Source organism: Protomyctophum bolini (genome assembly GCF_963924005.1).
Source record: "Protomyctophum bolini genome assembly, chromosome: 16".
Taxonomy (NCBI): Eukaryota; Metazoa; Chordata; class Actinopteri; order Myctophiformes; family Myctophidae; genus Protomyctophum; species Protomyctophum bolini.
In genome coordinates this window covers 24590153-24617415 of record NC_137877.1, presented here as the reverse complement: position 1 = coordinate 24617415, position 27263 = coordinate 24590153, and the positions used below count along the sequence as shown (strand labels likewise).

General features: G+C 41.7%; 2 protein-coding genes across 3 annotated transcripts in view; one reads left to right on the top strand and one right to left on the bottom strand.

Moving 5' to 3' along the window:
• The window catches only part of pde9aa (phosphodiesterase 9aa), a 31406-nt gene extending 12301 nt beyond the window's left edge, over positions 1-19105 (top strand). The window contains exons 5-18 of the mRNA XM_080786428.1: positions 2872-2926; positions 3446-3516; positions 8511-8595; positions 10355-10421; positions 11023-11097; positions 12138-12224; positions 13278-13382; positions 14035-14117; positions 14267-14423; positions 15413-15526; positions 16639-16743; positions 16975-17103; positions 18852-18947; positions 19043-19105. Coding sequence (XP_080642554.1) covers positions 2872-2926; positions 3446-3516; positions 8511-8595; positions 10355-10421; positions 11023-11097; positions 12138-12224; positions 13278-13382; positions 14035-14117; positions 14267-14423; positions 15413-15526; positions 16639-16743; positions 16975-17103; positions 18852-18947; positions 19043-19093 — 1280 coding nt within the window. The 3' untranslated portion in view covers positions 19094-19105. The remainder of the gene's footprint in view (positions 1-2871; positions 2927-3445; positions 3517-8510; positions 8596-10354; positions 10422-11022; positions 11098-12137; positions 12225-13277; positions 13383-14034; positions 14118-14266; positions 14424-15412; positions 15527-16638; positions 16744-16974; positions 17104-18851; positions 18948-19042) is intronic.
• Positions 19106-19674: 569 nt separating this feature from the next.
• On the bottom strand, positions 19675-27095 carry wdr4 (WD repeat domain 4). Of its 2 annotated transcripts, XM_080785161.1 has the most exons (12): positions 26895-27095; positions 26412-26480; positions 25745-25885; positions 24895-25051; positions 24610-24722; positions 24143-24203; positions 23792-23902; positions 23037-23101; positions 21909-22095; positions 21577-21646; positions 20595-20813; positions 19675-20519 (listed from the first exon to the last, which is right to left on the bottom strand). In XM_080785161.1, the coding sequence occupies exons 1-11, from the start codon at positions 26978-26980 to the stop codon at positions 20602-20604; spliced, it is 1272 nt and encodes a 423-aa protein (XP_080641287.1). In that variant the 5' UTR covers positions 26981-27095; the 3' UTR covers positions 19675-20519; positions 20595-20601. The 2 variants fall into 2 exon arrangements, with proteins under 2 accessions (XP_080641287.1, XP_080641286.1); XM_080785160.1 differs by having other exon boundaries at positions 19675-20813.
• Positions 27096-27263: the final 168 nt, after the last annotated feature.

The following is a 27263-nucleotide window of genomic DNA, read 5'->3' as shown; positions in this document are numbered from 1 at the left end:
GAGCACTTAGGCAATTCATATGCAGCAGTGTTTTTTATTAAAAGGCAATTAAAGGCTAGATGGTAAGTATCTACCATCTAGCTAGTGGGCGGCGGTGGGCCGATGGCTCAGGGGTAGAGTGGCTGGATGGTAACCGCAAGGTTGTCAGTTTGAACCCGGGTTCCCCCAGAGTTGGTGTCAAAGTGTCCTTGAGCAAGACACTGAACCCCTAATTGCTCCTGATGTGCTGGTTGGTACATTGCATGGTTTCCGCCGCCATCAGTGTATGAACACACACACACACACACACACACACACACACACACACTTGGAGGAAACAAAACAAGTCTATAAACAGCATTTACTATCACATCCATCCAGTCCACTCTTGCAGACCAGAGCTGTATAACTATGTTTTATGTTATCTCTTCCTAATGTGCCATGATTTAATTGTTCTCATGTGAGTGACCGGTCGGTCCGTCGGTCACTCATTCACTCACTCACTCACTCACTCACTCACTCACTCACTCACTCACTCAGTCGCTCGTGTCTGAACAATATTCTGACAACATGACACACTGTGTAATTCTGTAGTTTTCCACTGCTCCCATAAAAGAGAAAAGGGAAGTGGGCAAGTGATGGAAAAACACTTTGCTCAATTTTAGTTTTTAAGGCATTTTTGTAGTACAAACTACAATAAACAGAGACAGGGTACAGATATTTTATATTGCAATATTGTATATTGTATATTGCATTATACATTGTTGAGAGGAGATATCACAAGTACTCGATAGTATCGAAAATTAACCCAAGCCTAGTGCCCTCTCGTGTAATATTAATTCAACACAAACAACCAATAATGTAAAGGTTCTGTGTACTGTATGCCACCTGCACCTCACCATTTACACCCTATGTCATACTTTCATAGTGAAAATAGCCAAGCAGTAGTCTACAATCTCAGATTGCCTATTTTTTTTATTTTTTTGCTATTTCTTAAATGCTTTTTATATTTCAGTGACACTCTGCTCTCTTGTGCCAGCTAGGCCAAATTAATCAATCACAGAGGCACATTTTAATGATTCTATTTTGAGCCTCTTCCTCTTGACCTGAACCGGAGATGGAATGTGTGTGACTCAAAGCGCTGGCCGGTACGAGTGTGATCTTTTATTTTTTACAAGTTCCTGTAAGCTTTGAGTTTATTGACCTGCCCGATTGAACTTTGCCCACGACAAAGAGGTGTTGTCCAGGTGTCAGGCTTTATTTGTGCCATTGGCTTGTTGTCCCCTGTGCGCGGCAAGAGGAATTGGAAGTTGTAAGCATATATGCTGGCACACGTTTTCACTTTTCAGACTGCTTTTCATCCACGGTAAGATCATCAAGTACAAGATTGCAGTTATCGTTCTCTCTCTGTATCTCTGTCCCCGTCCGTCTCTCTCTTGCTCTGTCTCTCCTCTGCCTCTCCATCTGTCCTTCTGACTATTGACTCCCTCTTTATCTTCATCTCTCAATATTTAGTTTACATAACCTCTCCCTATGTACCTGTGTTCATACTTAGCCACTATCGATACTGTATGTACCTGTGTTCATAGCCACTATCGATACTGTATGTACCTGTGTTCATAGCCACTATCGATACTTTATGTACCTGTGTTCATAGCCACTATCGATACTTTATGTACCTGTGTTCATAGCCACTATCGATACTTTATGTACCTGTGTTCATAGCCACTATCGATACTGTATGTACCTGTGTTCATAGCCACTATCGATACTGTATGTACCTGTGTTCATAGCCACTATCGATACTGTATGTACCTGTGTTCATAGCCACTATCGATACTTTATGTACCTGTGTTCATAGCCACTATCGATACTGTATGTACCTGTGTTCATAGCCACTATCGATACTGTATGTACCTGTGTTCATAGCCACTATCGATACTGTATGTACCTGTGTTCATAGCCACTATCGATACTGTATGTACCTGTGTTCATAGCCACTATCGATACTTTATGTACCTGTGTTCATAGCCACTATCGATACTGTATGTACCTGTGTTCATAGCCACTATCGATACTGTATGTACCTGTGTTCATAGCCACTATCGATACTGTATGTACCTGTGTTCATAGCCACTATCGATACTGTATGTCTCCTGCTGCGGCCGAGGATATACTGAAATGTTCCAGATGAGTGTCAAACAAATGAGCATTTGTGCCTGTCGTAGACATGCGCAGAGCAAGTTCAGTCAGGGAACCTCAGTCAGCGCGCCGGCCGTTAATTGGGCCACCGCAGCATCATCCGCATGATGCACTTAGCCAATCACAGCTCACCCCATCTCTCATACCGGCTACTTGAACCAGAGGTTTGCATTCCTCTGCCTTCTTGCTTGCCCACTGCCGGTGTATCAGCGTGCTGCTGTACATCCTTTGCCGTCTTGCTGGCTGCGCTCAATTCTGCTTGCTGTTTTCTTGTATACTCTATGCTGCGGTATACAAGTGCGCACCCACCTCCACCCCAGCTACCACCTGTCATTTTGGATCTACTGTTTTAGGTACGGGGGGATTCAGAGTCCCTATGGTCGGGACTGATGCGCTTGATCCTGAGTACCTAAAAAGCAGATCCAATACATCGCCAAACCATAATAAATATATTGCATTGATTATCTTATATTCAATAAATATATATATTACATCCTCCTTGAGTTGTCTGACTGAACCTGTTGTTTACCATAATTGGCTGCGCATGCATGAGACAGAGAGAGAGAGACAAAGACAGACAGAGTGCACACGCTCGAGGGAGTTCACTCTTGTGTGTTGACTCAATGTTTATGTATCTTATTATGTGCTGTGTGTGTAACACTACTCCACATCTCTCTCTCTCCCTCGCAGACAAAGAGGAACTATTTCAGAATGTACTGATGCAGGTGGCCGAGCAGTTTACCAGGTGAGTGCACACTTAAACTCACAAGTTTACAGGTATAATAGAGTGCATGAAATTATTTTCAAGCTTGATTAGCAGCGATCCGTTAATAGTTAGAAGTAATATGCATAACAGGACAACAGCCTCTTGTACAAGTAAGAGACGTTGTTTAGAAGTGGATATCAAACATGTACTGTAAGTGTATAGTGCATAAGTGATAGCGCCAGACAATGCAAAAACAATTGGTTTATAACTTTATTCATAGTCATATACATAAAGTGATAATGCATACGTCTGTGATCAGACTGACTTGCCGACAGGGCTCATCGCTCGCTAAACAGCTGGATGGTTGACACTGTTCCAGTGCACCTCACAATGCATTGTGAGCTTGTAGATCAGCTATTTTCAAATGGCCAAAATGTGTATAGGGCTGAAGTGGTTACTGTGTGTTTTGTAATTATAATCTTAAAATCTGCAAAGTAATGTGTATGTAAAGCGCCTTGGATAAAGGCGCTATATAAATTTACCATTTACCATTTACAGAGCATTCAAGATCAACGAGTTGAAAACCGAGGTGACAAACCGTTTGGCCATGTTGGAGAAGAGAGTGGAGCGTGAGTAAAACCCACCACCGTCACTTTGTTGCGACAAGTCTGTTCTGTAGAGAGGGCGAAAGTACCGCATGTCTCTCATTTTTCACACATGTTACCGTACCACAGTAAAATTTGTTCTCCGCATTATGCTTTGTTTGAAAAGGATATTTGCTTTTAACTCAGAAGATTTGCATTCAATATTGTCCGCCACTGGATCAATGTACGCAGCCAGCAGTTTGCATTGACCACCATGCAATTGCACGCACGCAAGGTCGCGTGCACACATCCGCCTGGGTGACGGCAGACTGCTGGGAGAGCGCTGGCGCTTTGGCATGCGGGGGTCAGTCAGATCAACATATGGAATGAATTCTGTATGGCCATATATGGATGGAACGTGTCTTGAGTGTACAGGGTTTGATGAGGTCAGATCAACATATGGAATGTCAGAACAGGTCAGCTCCATATATGGAGATCTAAGGGTGGCAGCGGGGCCAATGTCTTGAGTGTACACTGTACACCCTCCTGTACACTGTATAGGGTTTGATGAGGTCTGGCCATATATAGAGCGTGTCACGAGGCTTGATGGACTGATGGCCATATATGGTGGTGTGACTGACGGATGATGGAACGAGAGGTTTTCTAGGTTTTCATAGTAATCTGCGACCTACAGTCGCAATAATAATAATAATAATTGAACCACTGTGAAGATGTATTTCCATTGATCTGTTATATGCCTCCATGTCTCCATTTCCTTGTGGGGACCTGCCAACAATAGGACTATTTAACCCTACAGTGATATTTCCATGATCGGTGCATAGCTGTGTGGAGATAACTGCATACCTCCAGTTGGGATATCTTAATTCAGCTGTTTTGCAGCACTGTTTATGAGTCTATGATTAGATAAGTAGTGATAGAGGTTGTATGTGGTCTGCTATTGACCTCCAGTTATTAGGAATTTGTCTGAACATTGAACTAGAACAGTGGTTCTCAAACATTTTCATGTCAAGGACCCCCAAATGTATTTGGCAGCGGACCTCCATCTGAAAATATTTTGGTTGAATATCCATAGTATAGTTAGAGTTACAGTTAGGGTAGCAGGGATAGTAGGGGTTCATTGTCTTGCTCAAGGACACTTCAACATTAACTCATGCAGAGCCAGGGATCAAACGGGGAACCTTCCATTTCCCAAGCAGCTGCTCTACATCCTGAGCCTCTGCCACCCCTACTGATTTAGCTGGGGCCCACCTCCAGTTTCCCTGGGGGTCCCAGAACCCCACTTTGAGAATCATAGAAGTAGAATGTATCGCCCTTCTGCTTATAGAATTATGCAATGCAGCGCTGGGCAACCACCCTCCCTCCACGAAAAATACATGATCCGTGACCTTCATGGCTGGCTGCTGGCTGCATTCACCTGTTGTTTGAGTTGCATTTTGTATTAACTGTGAGGAGGAAGTTTCTGCGAGAGGCCCCTGACCTCTCTGTGTCCTGCTTTGCGTTTGCACAGCGATAGCATCCGAAGGCTTCACAAGTTCACACTGTAATCCCATAATTGCATCAATGGGGCTATAAAATCGTCTCTATAAAGACACGTCGACAGGCTGTCCGTCCGGTCAGTGGGACCAACTTGTTTTGTTTTTTTGATCGTGGTGATCTTTACAGAGATGCCCTCCGGGAACATTTAATCAGTAATCGTTTTGCAATGATTAGAGCATACTTCCCAGACTGGCCTCATTCACACTAAATTGTGAATGAGTATAGGGACTCATTAAGATTTGTTATGTGTTCATAGCATACAGTGCAGATGTGGACTGTGGAGTGCTGCTACTTAAGTTATAAACAATATTGAAACAATAAAGCAGGTTTTATGTTTACTTCCTGACAGGTCATTTCAACTGCCCGATCTCCCGTGTGGGAATTTGGGAAATCAAATACAACTCAGGCAAGAGGGACTCTACCCTTGGCCAGGAATATATTGGGCTTATGAGCTTCATGCACTACTTCCATCAACCATTAGCTGTCCTTTCCGACACCAGGGTCTAAATTTCTCAATGGAAACATAATGAGACCCCCTCCAATACAACCACTGCAGATGTGCTAGTTCTATCGCATTCATACTCTACTGCACATACATATTGGTGAAAGGTTTTATTCATGAAAACATGTTCCGGATTGCAGCCAAGATTGTGTGCATGTTCTAAAAACAAACCAGAGCACAGATATTGACATTGTAATTGATCCTGTAGTGGTGGACAAATGTAAATATCTGTATATATTTAAAATTAGCCTGGCATGGCCAGACTAATATCACTGCGTAGATATTAGTCTGGAACTTCGGTGGGGAAGATTTATTTCCAAGATTTGGTTACAAACAGATTCCAACGTCACAATAAAGTCATACTTTGAAAAGTGGGCTTTGATTGGTCACCCTATCACTGGGGTGAGCGAAATATAATTAAAACTGAGGAGTGCCAGACCAATCTCCCCAGGGATTTGTTTTTTTTCCTCTGGTATATTCGTCTGGTTTCCAGGCTAATTTAAAACCATGCTCCTATGTTTATGACGCTCTTGGATAAAGGCCATAGAAACCGATGACCTTGCCAGACCAATAATGATGAAAGATCAAAGCCTCTAATTTGATATCATAAGGTTGAATTGTTTTACTGTGCAGTGCGTGGTGCTGCAGTATTCACACTGACTGAGCTTTGGAATGAACATTGTTATTTTGTTTCAGATGCAGTCAAATTGTAAGTGACATAATGCTAGCTTTTTTTTCATTGGCAGAAAAGAAGTTTCTTAACCACAGTGATGCAAGCTTATAGATCGGCTATTGTCATTGCGCAAAACTGCACAAATCAGGCTTTAGCATCGGTAGTTAATCATTTTATAGCTGTTTTGCATTTTCAGTTTGGCAGTGGATATTCACCATTTAGTGCAAAGAGACAAAGTGCAAGATGTATGCATGTAAACATCATGAACCCTAGTCAACAAACATACTTATTATGAACAACATACAGTACATACAGTAGGATATATGAACAGTAACCAACAATCATCTATCTAAATAGTCAACAAGTACAGATGCCAATAACCGAGGACAGTTGTCAGACTGCAGCTGAAGATGGGGAGGAAATCTATACCTGGGGAGGTCATTCCATATTCAGCCATGCCATGATCGGAACCGCCACATTCTAATGGCATTTGATTGGTTGGGGTCCTAATCAAATTTCTACTGTATATAGCTGCTTCAAATTATATGGTTTGCTGTGGTTTAAGGTTAAGCGCTGTTGGGTTTGGTGAGATTAAGATTAGCATGATGATCTGGACAGGGCGGCCGATGGCATTCCATTGCTGAATACCCCATGTCTTTCTCATTTGCCTGCAAGGCAGCGGAGCTGGAATCCTTTGTGTGGGTGGGCAATTTACGTCACCATTCAGTGGTCTAGTAGCAGTGGTGGAAAAAGTACTCGCATTTTTGTACGTATGTGTAGGCAGCTTGTAGGTGCATCATGTGCCTTGCTGCTGTCAGTGGGTGCATTATCATGAGTGGGTTGAGTGTGTGCGTGTGTGTATGCAAATGGGCATTGGGCACAACGTTCCAGCACCTGCTCCCTTATCCCTTTCTCAGGAAACACCAGATTGCGTGCTGTCACACAGACATCAACAGAAGCACGCTATAGAGTTCTCGACTCTGCAGCTGGCTTCTTCTCATTTAAAGGGATATTTCACTTAAAAAAAAACGTTATCGTCTACTCAGGCTTATATGAACACCCCAGACAGCTCTTAAATTGCTCGATTGAGTATTTAGTTATTTGATATTCATTTTAACTGCCCCACCCCCTTCCTATACAAACCCATTGTAACTTCAAACTCTGATAAATTCATCGAAAATACCTTTTTTTTCTGGTGACTGACATTGTCCTAATATGTGATGGCCAAACGTTTTTTTTTTAAGTGAAATAATGTTGTTGTTGTTGTTGTTGCTTTCTATGCTCACCAGTAATAGAGCATCGCCCCTAAATAAATAAATAATACAATAAAAAAATACAATACAATACAGAAAATACAACATAATACGGCAGTTACTGAAGTCTATAAATGTTGAGTTGTTGGGTCCATGGGTTGGACAGTGTGGAGCCAGAGAGGACGTGGAGTACATTAAAGAGACTGTTCAAAGAGTCCTGATAACACCAGGCGAGAAGGGCTGTTAATATTAATGATGGTGTAACACTCACTCACGCATTCACACATTCACACACACACACACACACACACACACACACACACACACACACACACACACACACACACACACACACACACACACACACACACACACACACACACACACACACACGCACGCATTTGATTTATTAGGTTGATATAGCTCTGCAAATCATGGCATAACTTCGACATTACTGCCATGCCATTGCTGATGATAATGGCAATAGCATGATGATGTAACATCATGCTATTTGTTACTGCAGAATTACTGTTGATATTTCCATTGCTGCATTGACATTTGAATGTAATTACTAGAGACACTACTTTTGGCTAGACTTTTCAAATCAGTCTGCTATTAAATTAATTTAAATGCGAGAACAGCGTAACTTCAAATGTCAAATGTGTTTATATGTGTTGCATACAAAACCACTGTGTCGCAAAACAAATTTCAGTGCAAACTGATAATAAAGTACTATATCATATCGTATCATATCATATCATATCATATCATATCATATCATATCATATCATATCATATCATATCATATAATAGTGTAATTGCATTGTATTGGATTACTTATCTCAAGCAAGGTCTCTGCATGTTGATTTCTAAATGAATGGAAACCAGTGGCTTCCTTAAAAATAAAAAATAAACATATGCTTTGGTTGGACAACAGAGGATAGTAATGTGAAGCACAGTGAGTCATTCACAGGAAAGACATTCAATGTTATGAAACTCACTGTCACTCGACCTACTTATGCTATCCCCTTTGTTACTTTATCTCTATTTCCAGTGGAGGGGATGAAAGTGGTGGAGATTGAGAAATGTCGCAGTGACATCAAGAAGTTGCGAGAGGAAATAGCCGCCAAGAACAACAGGTGACGAGGGCACAACACTGGCTCATACTCATAAAACCAATAACACACTTTTAGCTTTAATAACATGTCTGCGTGTCACTGCCATTATATTGTGTTTTATTTTATTATTATGATTTATTTGTATTTATTTTCGAACTGATTGATTGAATGAAAATTGTACTAACAGTTTGCAGAATGGGTACAGTTTAAGGAAAGTACAGGTCAATACAAAATCTTCTAAGAGTATAAAACCAGAAAAAGCACTAAGACTTGTTTACATCAGGGTCCTCCACTGGAGGGGGAGGGGACATAACTACACTACTTATATACTATTATATATATATACTAATATACTACAAATAATATACTGACACTGATTTAATACACATAATTGTTTGATTAATTAATAATGTAAAGCCTAATTTCAGTTAAGCTAGTTTAAGTTACTTTAGATTCACTGTAGTTGAGTTAAGCGAGTGAGAAACACACTGTCTGAATTTTGTCCACCAGAGGGTGCCTAAACTATGAACATTGTGTCTTGTTTTAGAGCACCGAAGTCCTAACATCACTCGCTCATCCCCTGGTTCTGCCTGGTTCACAGAAGTAATTTCTCTATGGAGAATAACATGGGGGTCATCTTAAAATCGTTTCATATAAGCATTGTGGTACAAAAATAAACAAGCTGTCTCGTTATTGTCAGGGAGGTGTCTCTGCATCGTTTACGACCGTCAGTCACTCGTTATGATTATAGTCTGTTTCTGGAGAAAATGTAACTAATTCAGTAACAGTAACGATATAATAGCGTTGTCTCTCAGTCAGTTCATTCTTCATATCCATATGAGTGTAATGGCCGGGATGACATGTTTATTTTTCAATCACAGTTATTATATGAGGCGATCTAAAATCCCCCTATGGGGATTACAATGCAAATATAAAGTACATGAACCCGTGGATTTGCACCCTCTACCGATATTGACGTCAGACTTCGGTGCTCTATAGTTGATATAATAATAATAGTATACTATTACACCTAATATAATATCTACACTCATCTTGAGTATGAAAGTAGAAAACATCCCATGTAAGTAAATAGCATTGCCGAGCCATAAGGCCCATATGGCAGGAGCCTATCCTGTTTCTGTAGCGTGAGGCAGCTTGATGTACAAGTACAAGTACACCCCCTGGACATGACACTAGTATGCCCCCAATCCAACCCTTGATGCTGAGTCAAGCAGGGCACTGGGTCCCATTTTTCTTTTTCTTTGGTATGACCTGGCTGGGGATCGAACCCCGACCTCCCAGTCTCAGGGCGGACACTCTAACCACAAGGCCACTGAGCTGGTGTATTGCATTGTATTGCAACAATATTCCTTGTTCTAGAATCACAAGGATTTAAATGAGTGTGTGGAAAATGAGCACGAGACATGGGATTTATTTTAACAAGGTTATTGTGAATACTGACCAAACGAGACATGGGATTTATTTTAACAAGGTTATTGTGAATACTGACCACACAAGACATGGGATTTATTTTAACAAGGTTATTGTGAATACTGACCACACGAGACATGGGATTTATTTTAACAAGGTTTTTGTTTATACTGATCAGAGGTCTGTCTTGATGTTTTTCTCATTAGAGTTGTAATTCTCCCTCATGGGTCCTGGATCAGTAGAGATTAGTATCTGTGTGTTAGGCCTATTACAGCAGAACGAATATTACTGTATTTGACGGTATTTTACTGTATTTGACAGTTCTGTCTCTTTTGTTCTCATCCTACAGCGGCATTTGCTTTCCTGATGACAATAAGAAGCTGACTCCTCGCAGAGACGTACCATCCTACCCCAAGGTATGGAGAACATCATGCTGATTGAGTACTTTATTAACAGTTTAAAAAAAATGATATCAAAAGGCACGGTGGCACAGATTTATACAAAAGAATGCACGCTCCATATGTCAGCGTATCTTGAGTGTGTGTGCGTTCCTCCTAGGTAGCAGTCATGTTATAGTCTCTGGACCCTTGTCTGTCACCTTCCTGACCCCCTGCTTTGTACCTACACCAAAAGGAGTTTGGGGGTCACACATTTTGAAATGTTTTTACCGGTTCTCAATAATAATGAATAATGAATTCAGATCCTACACTTCAGGAGCCAGCCAATAGACAATGACTTGAGATTAAATCAAACAAATTGGACATCCTCTGCAAAAGCCCCCCCTGAAGAACAGAAAAACAAAGACAAAAAGAATACAACAAGACAGTAGAAATAGTTGGTAAACTGTTAATGGAAGGACTAAAGAACATAGTAAAAAAATACTTGTATGCCAAGGTGTGTGTGTGTGTGTGTGTGTGTGTTTGTGTGTGCATGTATTGTAGAAACTGTATGAAGGCAAGGCCCCCCTAAGCCAGGCGGAGGTGGGGCAGTGTTAACTGAGAGCTCTGTTGCCTGCAGTACATGCTGTCAAAGCAGACCATAGATGCCCTCAAAAAGCCCACCTTTGAAGTCTGGCTATGGGAGGTCAATGAGGTAAGACCCCAACACTGAACTGATATGAAACATTATGTCTCTCTCCCTCTCTCTCTCTCTCTCTCTCTCTCTCTCTCTCTTCTTCCCTCCCCTACCCATGTACCTGTGTGTGTGTGTGTGTGTGTGTGTGTGTGTGTGTGTGTGTGTGTGTGTGTGTGCGTGTGTGTGCGTGCGTGCGTGCGTGCGTGTGTGTGTGTGTGTGTGTGTGTGTGTGTGTAGTACTATTTGTCTAAGGAGACAGTAGAAGCTCTCAGACAGCCCACATTTGATGCATGGCAATGGGAACCCAACGAGGTGAGACGATAGATCTAATTGATCAGTCGATCTATTGATCGTACCTTCCTTGGACATTGGTCGATACCCACGAGGTTGCGTCGGTCGACAGTAGCAGAAAACCACGTAGACAGGATTTTGTGTTGACTGTATGCGTGACGGAATGACGGACGGTGTTCGATTCTACAATGCTGTGTGTGTCCATTATGGCTGTGGTTCTCAAAGCTTCCAGGACCCCCACTTTGGTATGCATTAGGCTAGTGGTTCCCAAACCTTTCAGGTCGAGACCCAAAACAGAGATTAGATGTTTGCCCGGGACAAAACCTAGTGAAGCTCTGAAAACCCACCTCTTCAGACTCCACCCGTAGCACTTGCCGTACCCCCTTGCCCTAGCCTTGACGACCTTACAGGCAAAGGCTAAACGTATGTAATTTAGATAGCATTTTATGTAGACATAGCACTCTATAGTGTATACTCATAGCTTTACTGTACAGCTTTTCTACAGTTAGACAGATGCTAGGTTCTTACAGTAGCTTCCTTATGATTCTTGATGACTATTTCTATGTATTTGAGGTATTACCATGTGTTGTTCTTGCTTACTATAAGTCACTCTGGATTTAGAGTGAATGCCTAAATTGTAAATTGTAATTGTCTAGTGAAAATAGCCAATCTACAAGCGCTTGTAGATCAGCTATTTTCACTACTTCTCAATTATTATTTTTTATGGAATTTCTTAGATTTGTTTGCATCATTCTCCCTGCTTCCAGATGCTGAGTTGCCTGGAGCACATGTACCATGACCTGGGCCTGGTCAAAGACTTCAACATCAACCCCATCACACTGAAAAGATGGCTGGTAAGCAGGGGTGTGCTGAAGGCGGAGCCTAGCGGAGCTGAGCTCTACTAGTCCTAAAGCAACCGGGGAACCCATCGGCAAAAAAAGGATCTGTTCTTGAGACATTAGAGTTCTGAAGCTGCATGCACGTGCGTGCCCGCACGAGTCGTCAATGCGCGTTGACGGTACTACAACACCTATAGAACAAAAGACCTCTACCTGGCTGCTTTGCATAACATTACAAGTGGTGTATAATATAATGTGTGGGTAGACTCACCCATTCTCAAGTGTCTAGACTCTTCTAGACACTTGAGAATTCTTCCTAAGTTATTCAAGGTCTGATGTTGGCCTACATCAGACATACAGGTTGGTCAGTGCTCAGGCAGACGGATGAGACCTGACCATATTTAAAGACAAGACACAAAGATAGCGAATGGCTTTTATATCAAACTAAAAGGAAGTACAATCAATTAGTTGAAACAAAAATAAAAACAACAAATGAATGCAACTAAATAATAATAGATCTATAAATTACATAAAAAAATAGTATTTCAACTAGCACTGAGCTGAGCGGGTATGTGCACATGCTTGCACATAGCCTGGCCCAGCCAGTGTGCTTTCTGGTCTAGAGGTGTGGGCGAGTATGGAGCAAGCGCTGGACAATATTGGTTCACCGATGTATACAATGATGCTATTCAGACACATATGGTGTTTTCAATGAAAAAAAGAACTCTGCCTAGTCTAGTGGCAGCGATGTCAGACTTCGGTTCTCTATGGTATTTACAGGAAGATCTTTTGAGGAGTCGTTTAATTGTAAAGTTCAGTCCTGGGAAACCACCAGATATTACTGACTAACACAGTTTTGTGTTTTTACACTATCCGAGGTGAATTAACGCTGCATTTCACTGTGTTGTTTAAACAGGTGCAATTTATTCTCTATAGCACAGAAACAAACAAGAAGAAATAAACTTTACTCTAGCCATATTTCACCTCTCTACAGTAAAATCACAAGGCCAAATAACTCATCATTTGCTCTCTCTCTCTCTCTCTCTCTCTCTCTCTCTCTCACTGTAGCTCAGTATCCATGACAACTACAGGAACAACCCCTTCCATAACTTCCGTCATTGTTTCTGTGTCACCCAGATGATGTACAGTATGATCTGTCTCTGCAGTCTGCAGGTACTGTAACAACACAGCACTCTCACACAGCACAGCACAGCACAGTACTTTTAAACACAAACCACTATGAGACATAGTGAATATCTTTTGAGCAACGCTAACCGCTCAACATTTTACCGTGTGTTTGGGTGTCTATATCGACTTCATTTATTAATGGTAGATAAACTTTATTTTGCCACTGACTTGAATGGGAAAATACAATTCCCATCCAGGTCAATGGCAACTGCACTTTCCCCAGAATTGCACCTATCTAGTTATTTACTAATTCCGCCCCTGTGACGTGATGTGGGTCAATACATCAGCATCATACATCATCATCCCTGACACTGCTCACTTCACTTCACACTTTCTTTTCTCTTGTCCTCGTTGTCGGGGACAACCAACTCTCTTCTCCTCCCCTCCCCACTGTTGCCAGGGACAACCATGTGCGTAAGGTTTAATTATGGTGGGGTCTAATAGGTGATTAGGAGACTCTCACACCACTGATGTGCTAATGAAGCCGCATGCACGCACGCACGCACACACACACACACACACACACACACACACACACACACACACACACACACACACACACTATAGTCCTTGATTAAATGTGTGTGTGTGTGTGTGTGTGTGTGTGTGTGTGTGTGTGTGTGTGTGTGTCTTTCAGGAGAAGTTCACTCAGGTGGATATTATGATTCTAATGACAGCTGCTGTTTGCCATGACCTGGATCACCCTGGCTACAACAATACGTACGACACACACACACACACACACACACACACACACACACACACACACACACACACACACTCATGCCACAGTCCTCATCGCGTCAATGTGATTACGATATTGACCTCATCTTCAATGGTTTGGTGTCATTCTCGACCCCACCCTGCAGCTACCAGGTCAATGCCAAGACAGACCTGGCGGTCCGCTACAATGACATCTCCCCCTTGGAGAACCATCACTGCGCCGTGGCCTTTCAGATCTTTAACCAGCCCGACTGCAACATCTTCTCCAACTTGGACTCAGAGGCTTTCAAACAGATACGCCAGGTGGGCCTGCATGGGACTCAAAGTAAAAAGTATCGATACTGCAAGGTAGAACTACTCTGTTACAAGTAAAAGTTCTGAATTCCAAATGTACTTGAGTAAAAGTACAAAAGTATTGGCATCAAAATGTACCTAAAGTACCGAAAATAAAAGTACTCACTATGCAGAATGTTTTCAAATGTATAAAATATTTAGAAAATAGTCGAACTACAACTACTACTACTTTGGGGGGGGGGGCACCTGAACCGCAAATACCTGACATTACCCGGGGCCCATATAGGTTCTTCAGGTCCGTGCCGGGCCTTGGTCTGTTTAACATGTATGTGTAATACTTTTGTATAAGAGGAACCAGGGCTGACCTAGTATCCTGGTCAATATCCTGGTGTCAATATTAGTAATCAACTGATCATTTGTATCTCAAACAGTGTTGGAAAGTAACTTATTACTTAAAGTATTATTATTACTTGTTTCCAGTAACTAGTAATATAACTAATTACTATACATTTTGAGTAATAATATTACTAATATGTTATTATTTTCCAAAAGTAACTCGTTACTATTTTCTCAAGCCTTGGTGGAACTGTGGGCTTGAGTGTATATTAACGGTAGACTGGGTTGGGATGGAGTTGCTTTGCAGGCTGCGGATCCCGACTCTAGAGCGAATACAGAAACGATGTGCACTTGTCTGTACGTGTGAATTATCAGATGCGGAAGAGCGGCCTTTTAAACTGTCAGGAATAAACTGGGTAGTGTGACACTTTTTGGGACAAAAGATGCAATTACTGGGGGAGAGAGGAAAAAAGTCAAGTCAAGTAATAAGTAACTAGTTAGTTTTGGCAGGGAGTAATATGTAAAGTAACCATTCCGTTTTTGAGTAACGTTTGTATTTGTATTAAAAATACATGATACAATACAAAACAATGACTTAATGCAGGCATGCACGCCACAGGCAGGTTCAGCATCATTGTGGTAATAATTATGTTCTTTCGCAGGGAACCATCACACTGATCCTGGCCACAGACATGGCACGACATGGAGAGATCCTGGAATCCTTCCGACAGAAAGTGGAGAGCTTTGACTACGCAGACGAAGAGCACGTCACCTGTGTAAGAACAGTTCATGTTCCGACATCTCAATATTCCGACCTCCCATATTTCCAAACCAACACTATCCCAAACCCTAATGTAGAGACGATTTCCTATATTGGTAGGCAGCTGTCAAAGGGCTGGTGTAAGCTTGTGGGAGGGAGTGTGTATTGATTTGGGTACCTCTTTTTATACTGCTTATGTTGTTATATTATATTATGTTATATTATTGACCTTCTCCTTACTGAACTGGCACACTTCGTCGGTCTTTCCCTGACACTGGTACACTTAGTTAGTCTCTTAGATCTGGTGCTTCTGAGTTAATCTCTCTGGAACACTTCTGAGGAACTCGCTCTGGAACACTTCTGAGGAACTCTGGAATACACACATTCTCACCTAATACTTCGGTAGACTCATGCCTATGGGTGGAGATTTTGGGATTCTTGCATATTTAATTTGCTGCGGTTTGCCTTCACACTGTCATCCGTAGCAATTGGAAACGCAGCAGGGGGGACCTTTATCAATGTGTTCCATTCATAAACCTAGCCTACAACACAGTGAAATCTATGGTGATACAATTATACTCATAACGTGCATGTGTCGTGCCGTATGGGACTGCCCCAGCTCTCTCACTCTCTCACTATACACATGCAGCCACGCCACGCACTTTTGGGCATGGAGGCACAGCGCTGAGCACACTGATATAATATAACAGACAGCAGCGCAAAATGTTTACAAGTTTATCGAGATGAAAGTCCCTTCTCCCCAGTCCCCACACAGTGAGCACCCCATGTTTACGGCACAGACAGACAGACAGAATATTCTGTAGGCTAATACACTGCAGTGTTTTTATGTGTTTTCTTAAGCAATTGATTAATGTACTCGTCCTCATTTTGATCAGGGCTTCAGTCTCCTCATTCGACCACGTCTAGTATCCACGGTAACGGGACATCTTTGCGCTGCGTAAAATATGCCTTCTCCGTCTCCAACTGTGTTCAACTCCTCACCCGCCACATTGTTGATTGTTAATGATGTGAAAAAGTAGAATAAGCTGCACGAGTGACATTACATACATGATATTACAAGCAACCAATAAGATTTTTTTCCATAACTGCTGTATTGAACTCTTGCAGCTGAAGATGGTGTTGATCAAGTGCTGTGACATCTCCAACGAGGTGAGACCCATGGAGGTGGCTGAGCCCTGGGTGGACTGCCTGCTGGAAGAGTACTTTATGCAGGTGAGGGGTGCCGGTTAATGTCACAGTACGTTGTGAGATTGTAGAGCAGAGGCTACTATTTTGTAATCTGGGGCGCGGGGGGGGGGGGGGGGGGACAGAGGCTCTGGCTATTTGCGGGGTCCTTGGCATGGAAAGGTTTTGGGAACCCCTGCACTATCCTGACTAATGCTGCAGAAATGCCTTCTGCAGTTCATGTTTCACCGACACATTGCTGCGTCTCTTTCTCTCCAGAGCGACAGGGAGAAGACAGAGGGTCTTCCTGTGGCTCCGTTCATGGACAGAGAAAAGGTCACCAAGCCAACGGCTCAGATCGGCTTCATCAAGTTCGTCCTCATCCCCATGTTTGAGACGGTCATGAAGGTGAGCATACATGGGTCGATGGCCATGGCGCTTGTAGTGATATTGCAATGACAGCTTTTAAAGCTACATCAAAGGAACCAGCTTAACGTGAAGCCCAGTATATTTACACAAGTGATGACATTATATAAAATATAATATAATATAATAAAATTGTAGATAATGTGACAGTTGGATTTCAGTAGCTATGCTGCTAACAAAACCAGGACCCCAACACACCTGGATCCCCCATACAACACCGGTCAACATTACTCAATAGGGTGGTGGAGTTTCTCTAACCACAGCAAATATACGTTGCCATACTCTACCACAGGGATACTCAAATAGATTTACCTGTGGGCCACATTACAAAAATGGCAAGGGGCCAGGGGCCAGTAGATAAAATTACGACATTAATGATACTTGATAACTTCTCTCTTTCAATTGCTTTATTTTCGCAAAATGTATCAAAGTACAATGTGCATGCACACAATATGTAAATAAATAAATGTGTTACATTTTCTTGCATAAACACAAAGAGCTGTTTCCATAACTGCACAAATTATTGCACATAACATGAGTAGCTGTTATAATAACATAATAACATAACATGAGTAGCTCTTTGCCTGCCTGCCTGCCTGCCTGTCTGTCCATGAGTAGTTATTTGTCTGTCTGTCAATGAGTAGCTGTCTTACTGCCTGCCTGTCTATGAGTAGCTGTCTGTCTGCCTGCCTGCCTGTCCAATTGTCCATGAGTAGCTGTCTGTCTGCCTGTCTGAGTAGCTGTCTGCCTGCCTGCCTAATTGTCCATGAGTAGCTGTCTGTCTGCCTGTCTATGAGTAGCTGTCTGCCTGCCTGCCTAATTGTCCATGAGTAGCTGTCTGTCTGCCTGTCTATGAGTAGCTGTCTGCCTTCCTGCCTGTCCAATTGTCCATGAGTAGCTGTCTGTCTGTCTATGAGTAGCTGTCTGCCTGCCTGCCCAATTGTCTATGAGTAGCTGTCTGTCTGTCTATGAGTAGCTGTCTGCCTTCCTGCCTGTCCAATTGTCCATGAGTAGCTGTCTGTCTGTCTGTCTATGAGTAGCTGTCTGCCTTCCTGCCTGTCCAATTGTCCATGAGTAGCTGTCTGCCTGCCTGTCCAATTCTCCATGAGTAGCTGTCTGTCTGCCTGTCTATGAGTAGCTGTCTGACTGCCTGCCTGTCCAATTCTCCATGAGTAGCTGTCTGTCTGTCTGCCTGTCTATGAGTAGCTGTCTGCCTGCCTGCCAGCCAGCAAGTTGGTTAACAGAAAATAAATTGTTATGGCTGAGTAAAATAAAATACAATAAACACAATTTGCCTAAAAATAGATTACCCAGCTATGACCTTTTTCATGAAAAAAAATGAGTAGTGATATGGCTGACTGAGTAAAATAAAACAATCTACCTGAAAATAGATAGCTATAAGTGAAGAGCAATTTCCGCAATTTCCATTTCCGCAATTTCCATTTCCGCAATTTCCTCAATTTCCATTTCAACCATTTCCGCAATTACCATTTCCGCATTTCCGCAATTTCCATTTCCACCATTTCCGCAATTACAATTTCCGCAATTTCCGCAAGCAGCAAAACTGCTCTACCACACAGATGGATACAATATACATTTTAAATCAATCCCAGATTAGAACTTTAACCCCATACTAATTAGACTGATGTGAAGAGTCAAGACAGGGAGGTTAGAGTTAATGTATTGAAGTTATTTGCGGTAATCTTAGTGTGTGTGTGTGTGTGTACCAGCTGTTCCCTCAGACTGAGGAGGTGATGGTGCAGCCTCTGAGAGATTCACGGGACAGATATGAGGAGCTCAAACAGATCGACGACGCCATGAACGAGGTAAGTGTATGCACGTTTGAATCCTGTTTCTCCAGCCATGTGGTCATCATGCACATATGCTCTACATGCATGCAACATGTAACTTTCTTTTCCAGGTACAGAAAAAGAAGAGTGAGAACCTGACCTTGGGAGCAAAGAAGAAGTAAAGTTGGAACCAGGTAAAGCCTTATTTACTTCATGTCAGTGTTGCATGGCACAAAGACAATTTATATGCTCACAACGCGTCATGGTGCCAAGCGTTGTGATCTGTTATTTGAGATGATTAACTATTGGAAAAAGATCAAAGCACAAGGTCACTGTCAAGGTCAAAATTGATAACAAATTTTCATGAAACCTTCACTTTGGGGTCAAGGTCAAAATTACATACGGTATCTCAGGAATTGGTCTGCACACCCAAGGTGCATTTATTTAAAACCACTTATATACAATTATTTTAAACTTTAGCTGTTGAAACATAGCAGATATAAGCTCATGGCGCAGCAGCCTAGATCTGCTATTTTTTTTAAATCATGAAAACATCGAATCTTTTAATATATATTATTTTCATCATATTTTCAGATGGGGTTCTGCGGCCAAATACATTCTAGGGTCCTTGACATTAAATAGTTTGAGAATCACTGCCATATTTTTCAGAAAACCGTCATGATTTAGAAGACATTTAGAAGACTGGTCTGTCTGTCCTTAATGGGTTAAATATGTGGTCATTTGTCCATTTCAGAATCCTGCACCTAAGAGTACTTCACCAGAGTGAGTGATGCAGTGAGACCAGGGGAAGAAGTGAACTGGATTTTTAGACCCTGGTCTGTCAACCTATCCAAACCCTTTCCATTGCTTAGTGTTCTTGTTTGCTTCAGGCCTTTAGCCTCTCGACGAGCAGCGATGAGTGGGTTTTGACGACGTTTGGGGCGGTATGGATAGTTTGCATTGTGCCAGGCAAGAACAGTCTATCCCAGAGCAGCGGTTGAGTGTGGATGTAAAATAGCGGTTTCCCAGAGCAACGAGATTAACTACTTGATGGACTCCAGTCGTTTGTGGACCAGACAGACAATCCAAAGACTTATCAGGGAATGTCAACATGTGTACAGCACAAACTACTTCAGTGAACAATATTTAGCTACATTATAAATAATATATATATAAATGTTAACGTTTTATTTTTAATGTGTTGGGTTTTTCTTTTTTTTTTCTACATATTGTACAGATTTCTAGTCACCTTTGTTCTTTCCTACAAAAAAATAAAAGGTTTATTTGAATTGTAAAACTGTTCTCTGTTCATGAAATGTCAAAGTAATGGAAATCAGATTAATGTTTGCATACAAGCACACTACAACCAAACTGGGGGCAGGTGGTTGATGGTTGGTGGAGACAATGTCCGACAGCAGAAATGTTTCTGCATATAAACCGACATAGTATCTTTGAGAAATATATAGTCAACATGCTGCCTGTCATGTATTAGTTGCAAAAGGTTTATTTTTTTAATAAATCAACCCCATTATAATCCACAAAAATTAAATATACAATCTACATAGGCCATTTGACAATTCAGCATTCTTCATCAAAACACTCATTCAACTCAGATTCAGCCAAAAATCCCCCCCCCCCCTCCCCAAATGAAACAATAACCTAAGTGATTCAATCATGGCTGACATGGTGTTCAGCTTGCTGCTTGAGAAACAGGTTTGGGCTTCTTGTTCCTCTTGTTCTTCTTGGTGCTGGTCGCTCCGTTGGTGGTCTTCGCTGGCCTCTTCTTCCCCCAGTGTGTCTTCTGCTGCTCCAGACGCTGCTGCTTCTTCTGCATGTAGGACGCCATGTTGTCGAAGGTCACCTTGTACAGGTGCTGGAAGCAGCTCTCTGTCTCTGCACCAGCTGGTGTGGTGGACAGGACAGGGTAAGGATTAGTACTTTAGTACAAACCTGATGTTACTAAAGGTGCAACAGTTCATTACTTGCGCAAGCAGAGCGTGCAAGTAATAGTTTTCGTCCATGTCCCCATTTGATGCGTATGCGCCGTGCCAGCGTATGACGTAATGACTACTTGTGCTTGATATGGCAGTGGTGTCAGATTACATACATGTATACATAGGGGCATTACCTTTAATCCTCCCGATACTAAAACATAGCGTCATTACGTCACCATCGAAAACCAATTACACCCTGGCATTGGGTCCTTTAATCCACATCTTTATTACGTCATCATTGAGAGCTAGTTAAACCAGTTATACCCTGACGTCATATGCTGCTACGATACATACTCATCAAACGGGGCATACGCAAAGTAACCACAGTATACCGCTAATCAACTTACAAATGACATATACATAGATGCATTTCCTTTCCACCTTTCACCTTTCCTTTAATCCACCCGACACTGATCGACATATACTGTCAATGTACAATTTTTTATTGTAAAAATAACTGAACTTCAATGTCAAAAGGTGAACATATGAATCCAATACTCTTGTTAATCAACATCGGCAGTGTTTTGAGGGCAATTAAATAAACGTCCTGTATTTAACCTATTATAACCTCATCAGAAGTAGTGGTGATAACAGATGCATGGAGCAGGTCCAGGTGAGAATGACAGGTCCACTGGACTGACTGGAGGTGTGTGTGTGAGAGAGAGACTCACCTTGAAGTGCCTCCCAATGGGGCTTGAGACAGTCCATCACTTGGTTTAGTTCGGAGCTCTCTGCGTCGCACTAGATAGACGAGAGGGGCTTTGTCAGGCGTACATTTTATGTTCTATTGTGAGAAACTGGGTTAGCATGAGTGAGTGCACTTGTCGTTGACAGGAGGCAAGCAAATCAAACAATTTAGCACAAATAACAAACCTTGACTAACAACATTGACTAGTAATTAATATATAGTGTTTATTTAAGTGTACAACTGGAACCAAACTGGGGGTCCGTTTGGTTCCAGTTATACAAAAAGTCATCAAAGGATTAATCTTTATACCGGTACCTCCCAGCAGTCCTGGGCATGTGTGTAGATCTGGAGCGGTGCCTCACGGCTGTCCAGCAGTACCCACAGTCTGCCTTTGGGGTCAAACGTCATATGGAGTGGACTGTGGGGGAGGGTCACCCTGCTGCAGACCACCAGCCTCTCCTCGGCCCTTTGATCAATCCTGAAGAACTGCACTACAGGTAATCTGGAGTCACAGTAGGAACACATTTTATTGGTGGACCAGACATCCTTTTAGTTGTACTGTTGTATATCTGTTACACTGTTGTATATCTGTATATCTGTTACACCCAATTTAGCTGTTATACTGTGCAGTGACAAATTCCACCCACCGGCTTCCCTCCCTAGAACACGCAGCATAGACGCTCGGCCAAGCCGAAAGAACCGCGGTGGATTTGAGCCCCTAGACTTTGCTGTGGTAGGCAGGTACCTCACCGAATCTGGCACAGGGAGCCAGGATTCAAACCAGTCTCCCGATACCAAATTTGTACCACTGCGATGAACGCCTGCTTGGCCTGGGGAGATTATGCTCATGAGCAAGCAGTAACACTTGTCAACCAGTAGGTGTACCCAACAGCAGGGTTTAACTTGTGTAAAATATGTGTAAACACATATCATTATCTATACTGTTGAACTCAACACAGCGACCTCTACATGCCTTGTAACATGCACCACTCGCTTAACATTTTAGTATTTTAAACAAGCTTATGCTGCAAACAGCTGCTGTGAGGCACCTACTGTAGTACAGTAAAGACAAACTTGTGCAGTAGCAGTTAAATAACAAACTCACGTGTAACAATACAATACTATAAGGCACTGTCCGGGGACAGCCAGCCAGAGTCCTTGAGGGTGGTATCCAGCTTGATTGTTAGTTAGGAACCAAATGAAGCCTTATTTTTGTACATTTTGTACACTCTCATTTGTTTTTTACAGTGTTTTTTGGGGGACCCAGAGATAAACAAAATGTTATCAAACAGGGGTTTGTGGCCTAATGCATATCAAAAGGGATGACTTAAGGTTAAGAATCACTGCTTTAAAGTATACAGGCAGGTGTAGCGTAGTGGAAAATAAAACCCCTAATTCTAGTGGCGGTGTTGTCATTGTTGTCACTACTCCTATCAGACTGACCTCTCACACTGCACAGCTACGTGACCTCCATCAGGGGAGCATGCAATCCTGCTGACTGCATACCTCTAGGAAACAATGAGACGCACATGTTGCTGTTACAAGTAGTAAAGACACCGGGGAAAGTTCAATTTGACAGTAGTAGTATCATTTGAAAATAGTGTGTGTCTTGGTGAATAAAAAGTACTTTCAAGGTCAAAGTTAGGGTTAGCCAGAATGTAGCTAGAACTACTAAGTGCAGAAAGAAGAACTTATAACCAAATTGGAACCAAAAACAATGCACATTTCTTCTGCGTGAAACTGAACTGTATATTATGTGACTCTGGGTTTATGGTACCCTCCCACTTCACCGTTCCCAGAAAAGGTTCTGTACTGTACATGGGAGCTGCTGATTGGCTTACAGCTGCTGTTGCCATAATAAAGCATTGAGGAATGCCTCTCTAATGTAAAGAAGCCATCTATTTACATCAAGCTGTTAAGGTGCGGAGTGTGCAAACCCTTTATGTTAAACTGTACACAACAAAATGTGATGGGTGTCAATTGCTGTCATATTGCCAAGTGACAATAGAGGGTATGCCAGTGACATCATCATCATACCCAGATGTTATGCAGGAACACCTGAGTGGCAAAAACCTTTCTGGCCTTGTCAGCCCATACATCCAAACAGAAAGGTCCAATCTGATTGCATTAAACAACGTTAAACGATGTTAAACTCACTTTGACACTCAATGTGGCACTCACTTCATGCACCCGCATACCTTTTTCTTCTCATGCTCAGTTTGGGTACTTGGCGTTTCTCTCAGTGCTTTCAGGTCCCAGCTCTGCAGCTTCCGGCCTGACTCGTACTCCCACAACTTCACTGTCCCATCCTGTAGAAACGCATCAAATTACATATAGACACAAATGTAGGCTGCCCAACAGCCTGTAAACTCAATTTCCCTGAACATAAATGTTAGGTTAGTGCAGGCATCTCCTTTCAATCACCTGTCCTGAAAACAACCTGATGCGCTATTCACACTAGACGCTGCAAAATATACTGTTGATTTCTGTAAAAACATCATGTTACTTGTATGTGTATGGCTTTGAAATTGAGACACAAACACACATACCCCTGATCCAGACAGAAGCCACTGTGGGTGAACTGATGGGATGACCAGAACACTGACAAACCTGGAAGGACACACAAACCAAGTCAGCATTTTGCTATCGGCACAACAATCAAACTTCCTCATAGTAATGCTTAAAACTGGTTTAGTTGTTGTACAAGCTTACAACGTGTCACTTAAGTATAAAAATAATGAATATGTCAGTAATTTCTTTGTATATTTCTGGTATTTATCGACAGAAATGTATTCTTTATTCATAATGCTCAATACCAAAAACACAATTTAATTGTCAACCGCAACTTTTTGTGTGACAATTAACATCAACTTAAATTTGTAATCGTGACAGCCGTAGTTGTAGGTAAAATTCAAGCTCACTGTGTTGCAATCAATTTTCACATAATCTTCGTCTATTATGCCATGCCAAGAATAGGGACACTGGAGTTGTGGTAGAAAGGCACTTTGTTACTTACTCCTCGTGACCCAAACAGAATGACTGGATGTTGTAAGGCGACTTGAGGTGACTGACCCGGATCTTTTCATCGCGGTCTGCTGTGATGACGTACTTGTCGTTGGGTGAGAGGGTCTGTAAGACAAAGAGCAAGTGGTCAGGTGACAATTATCGGTTTCAGATCGTTAGCCAAATTAATTAGCAGTTACCTTGCTAACTGGCTTGAATCCTTCCACAAATAATAGCCTACATCTCAAAATGTCAATTAATGTCATTAATCATGCATTCCCTATCACACACTGTTTACCATAGACAGCAGCATAGACAGGTGTCCCAGCTTCAGTTCTCCATCCTTCTGGGGATCCACCACTGAGAAGGAGTAAACATCTCCTGACTTGTCTGCCACCAGCAGCACATCCTCGGCCTGGGTGAATACCAGCGAGGTGCACCTCCTCACAACCCACCTGAAAAAAACACATTTATTAACACATGGATTAAAGAAAACCGAAGGTTATCATGGGATTTGTGAAACAGTATGAAACGGATCCCCCACCACACACTAGCGCTGATACCTAAACAGTGAACACAACATGTAACATGTAATATCTTTTTTATGACCAAAAATAGCCTATCTACAAGCTTGCAGATCGGATATTTTTGCTTTGCAACATGCTTCCATGAAGACATGATGGCTTCTATGGAATCCAAATGACAAAAAAAAGTTGTGGCTTTAATCCATGTTAACAGTTTGAAGACCTTAGGTATCTATGCTCACGTTAACACTATGTATAATCTCAATGGCAAACTGGGTCAGATGGTAAGGGGTTCTTTGATGGTGGTGGGAAATTCAAATCACTGTATTTAAAATAGTTACTAATGCAGAAGCTTCCATTTATTTTGTATGAATAATGAGCTCTTGTATACAACTGCCAAATATGGACCAGTTATTTGCACATATCGATATTTTCTTAGATATAGCTAACTTTTTCGATCAATCAAATAATTTTATTTTATTTAAATCAAGTGCATTTAATATATTTTTACATATCAAGAAGGAATCGATGAATCACTTAAGTATGCACAACAATAAAGACATATCAAAATAGGAATAAATTGTTATGATAGATTACATTGATTAACTGTTGCACCCCTAGTACCTAGTACTGATATGTTGCCATGATGATTCAGTGTGGAACAGAACCAGTCGCTTGCTGTCATCGGTTAACGCTGCCAGGTTTCCAGAAGGAGAGACAGCGAGGGCCAAGATCTTGTCATTTCCTGTTTCTTCTGAGCCGTCACTATTGACAGATAAGAGACAACAATTGAAATGTTCTTCTTGTGGTGCATTCACTGATCTGATCTCCCCAAGAAGTAGCAGAAATGATATCAGGAGATAAATGATCTATCGCCATCTGTTTGTTTAAGCATCTACACTGTTTATATAATATCTATCTCTAAATGTAACTGTGATTAGTTATTCTAACATACTGTTGAATAGCATCAAACTCTGGTTCTCAATGTGGGGTCTGGGGGCCCCAGTGAAATTATTAGTCTAATATTTAAGATGGATTTGGTTCCATTTGTTTTAAAATAACATTGACAATAATAACAATAACATTGTTATTTTAACATTTAAAATAACATCTACAGTGTAGATTGGGGTCCCTGAGATAGAATTTATAGCAAACGGGAGTCTGTGGCCTGCCCTAAAGCATGATATTAAACAGGGCATCTTGAAACGAATAAGCTTGAGAATCACTGAGCTACTCATATTAAATCATTCATTTTCCCACCAGACTGAAACACAACAATGCCTCCACTTACCTTTGGCTGTCAGCCTCTATGTTCTTTGGCTTCTTCTCAGCTGTGCTGCAGTCAAAAACGAACGGTTCCCTACAATAAAACAGTAAATAAATCATGGATCATCATGTTTGATTGATGAATGTATTAACAGATTGGAGAAGTACAGTACATTTCAAGCACAACTCAATACAAAACTGTTAACTGTGGACGAAAGTATTACACTTGTTTACATTAGGGCCCAGTGCCCACCATGTTCAATTCATCATAACAATTAGAGACGTATAAATATACTCTATAGCCAAAAACAGGAAATCATCATAGGAGGTAAAAAGGGGGAAAAAAACCCCAAACATATACAGTGAGGGGGAAAAGGGGTGATGGGTCTGCTTGCGCCTTGCTGGCTAACTCAGCTAGCTATGCTGACAGTCCCACTCTGAGCTCATAGGATAATGTATAACTATAACTTGATGATCAGCATAATACATAGCAAGGTTTCTTACCAACCTGGCTTGTTTGGTGTGAACAGCAATGAGCTTTTTGTCGCTACTGCAGACAAACCACTCTCCACATGATACAGAGATAGCTGTCATGTTTTCCTCCTGGATGTGCGACCATATGTGTGCGACGACAGCAGAGTTTCACGTGGGGCGACTATTTTGGCGCAGGCAATCTGCGTCATCGTGGTCAGCAAAGAACAGAATGTACACAACGAAATCTGATTGCCTGGAGATTATGAGAAGAAATGATTTGTGCGGACTTTATTATGTGTTTTTCTTTTCCACGTAATAAGAATAACAAATAAAAGTAAAATAAACAAGTAATAATAATAATTAAAATTAAATACACACTATCAAGGATGGCCTGGCATAGCAC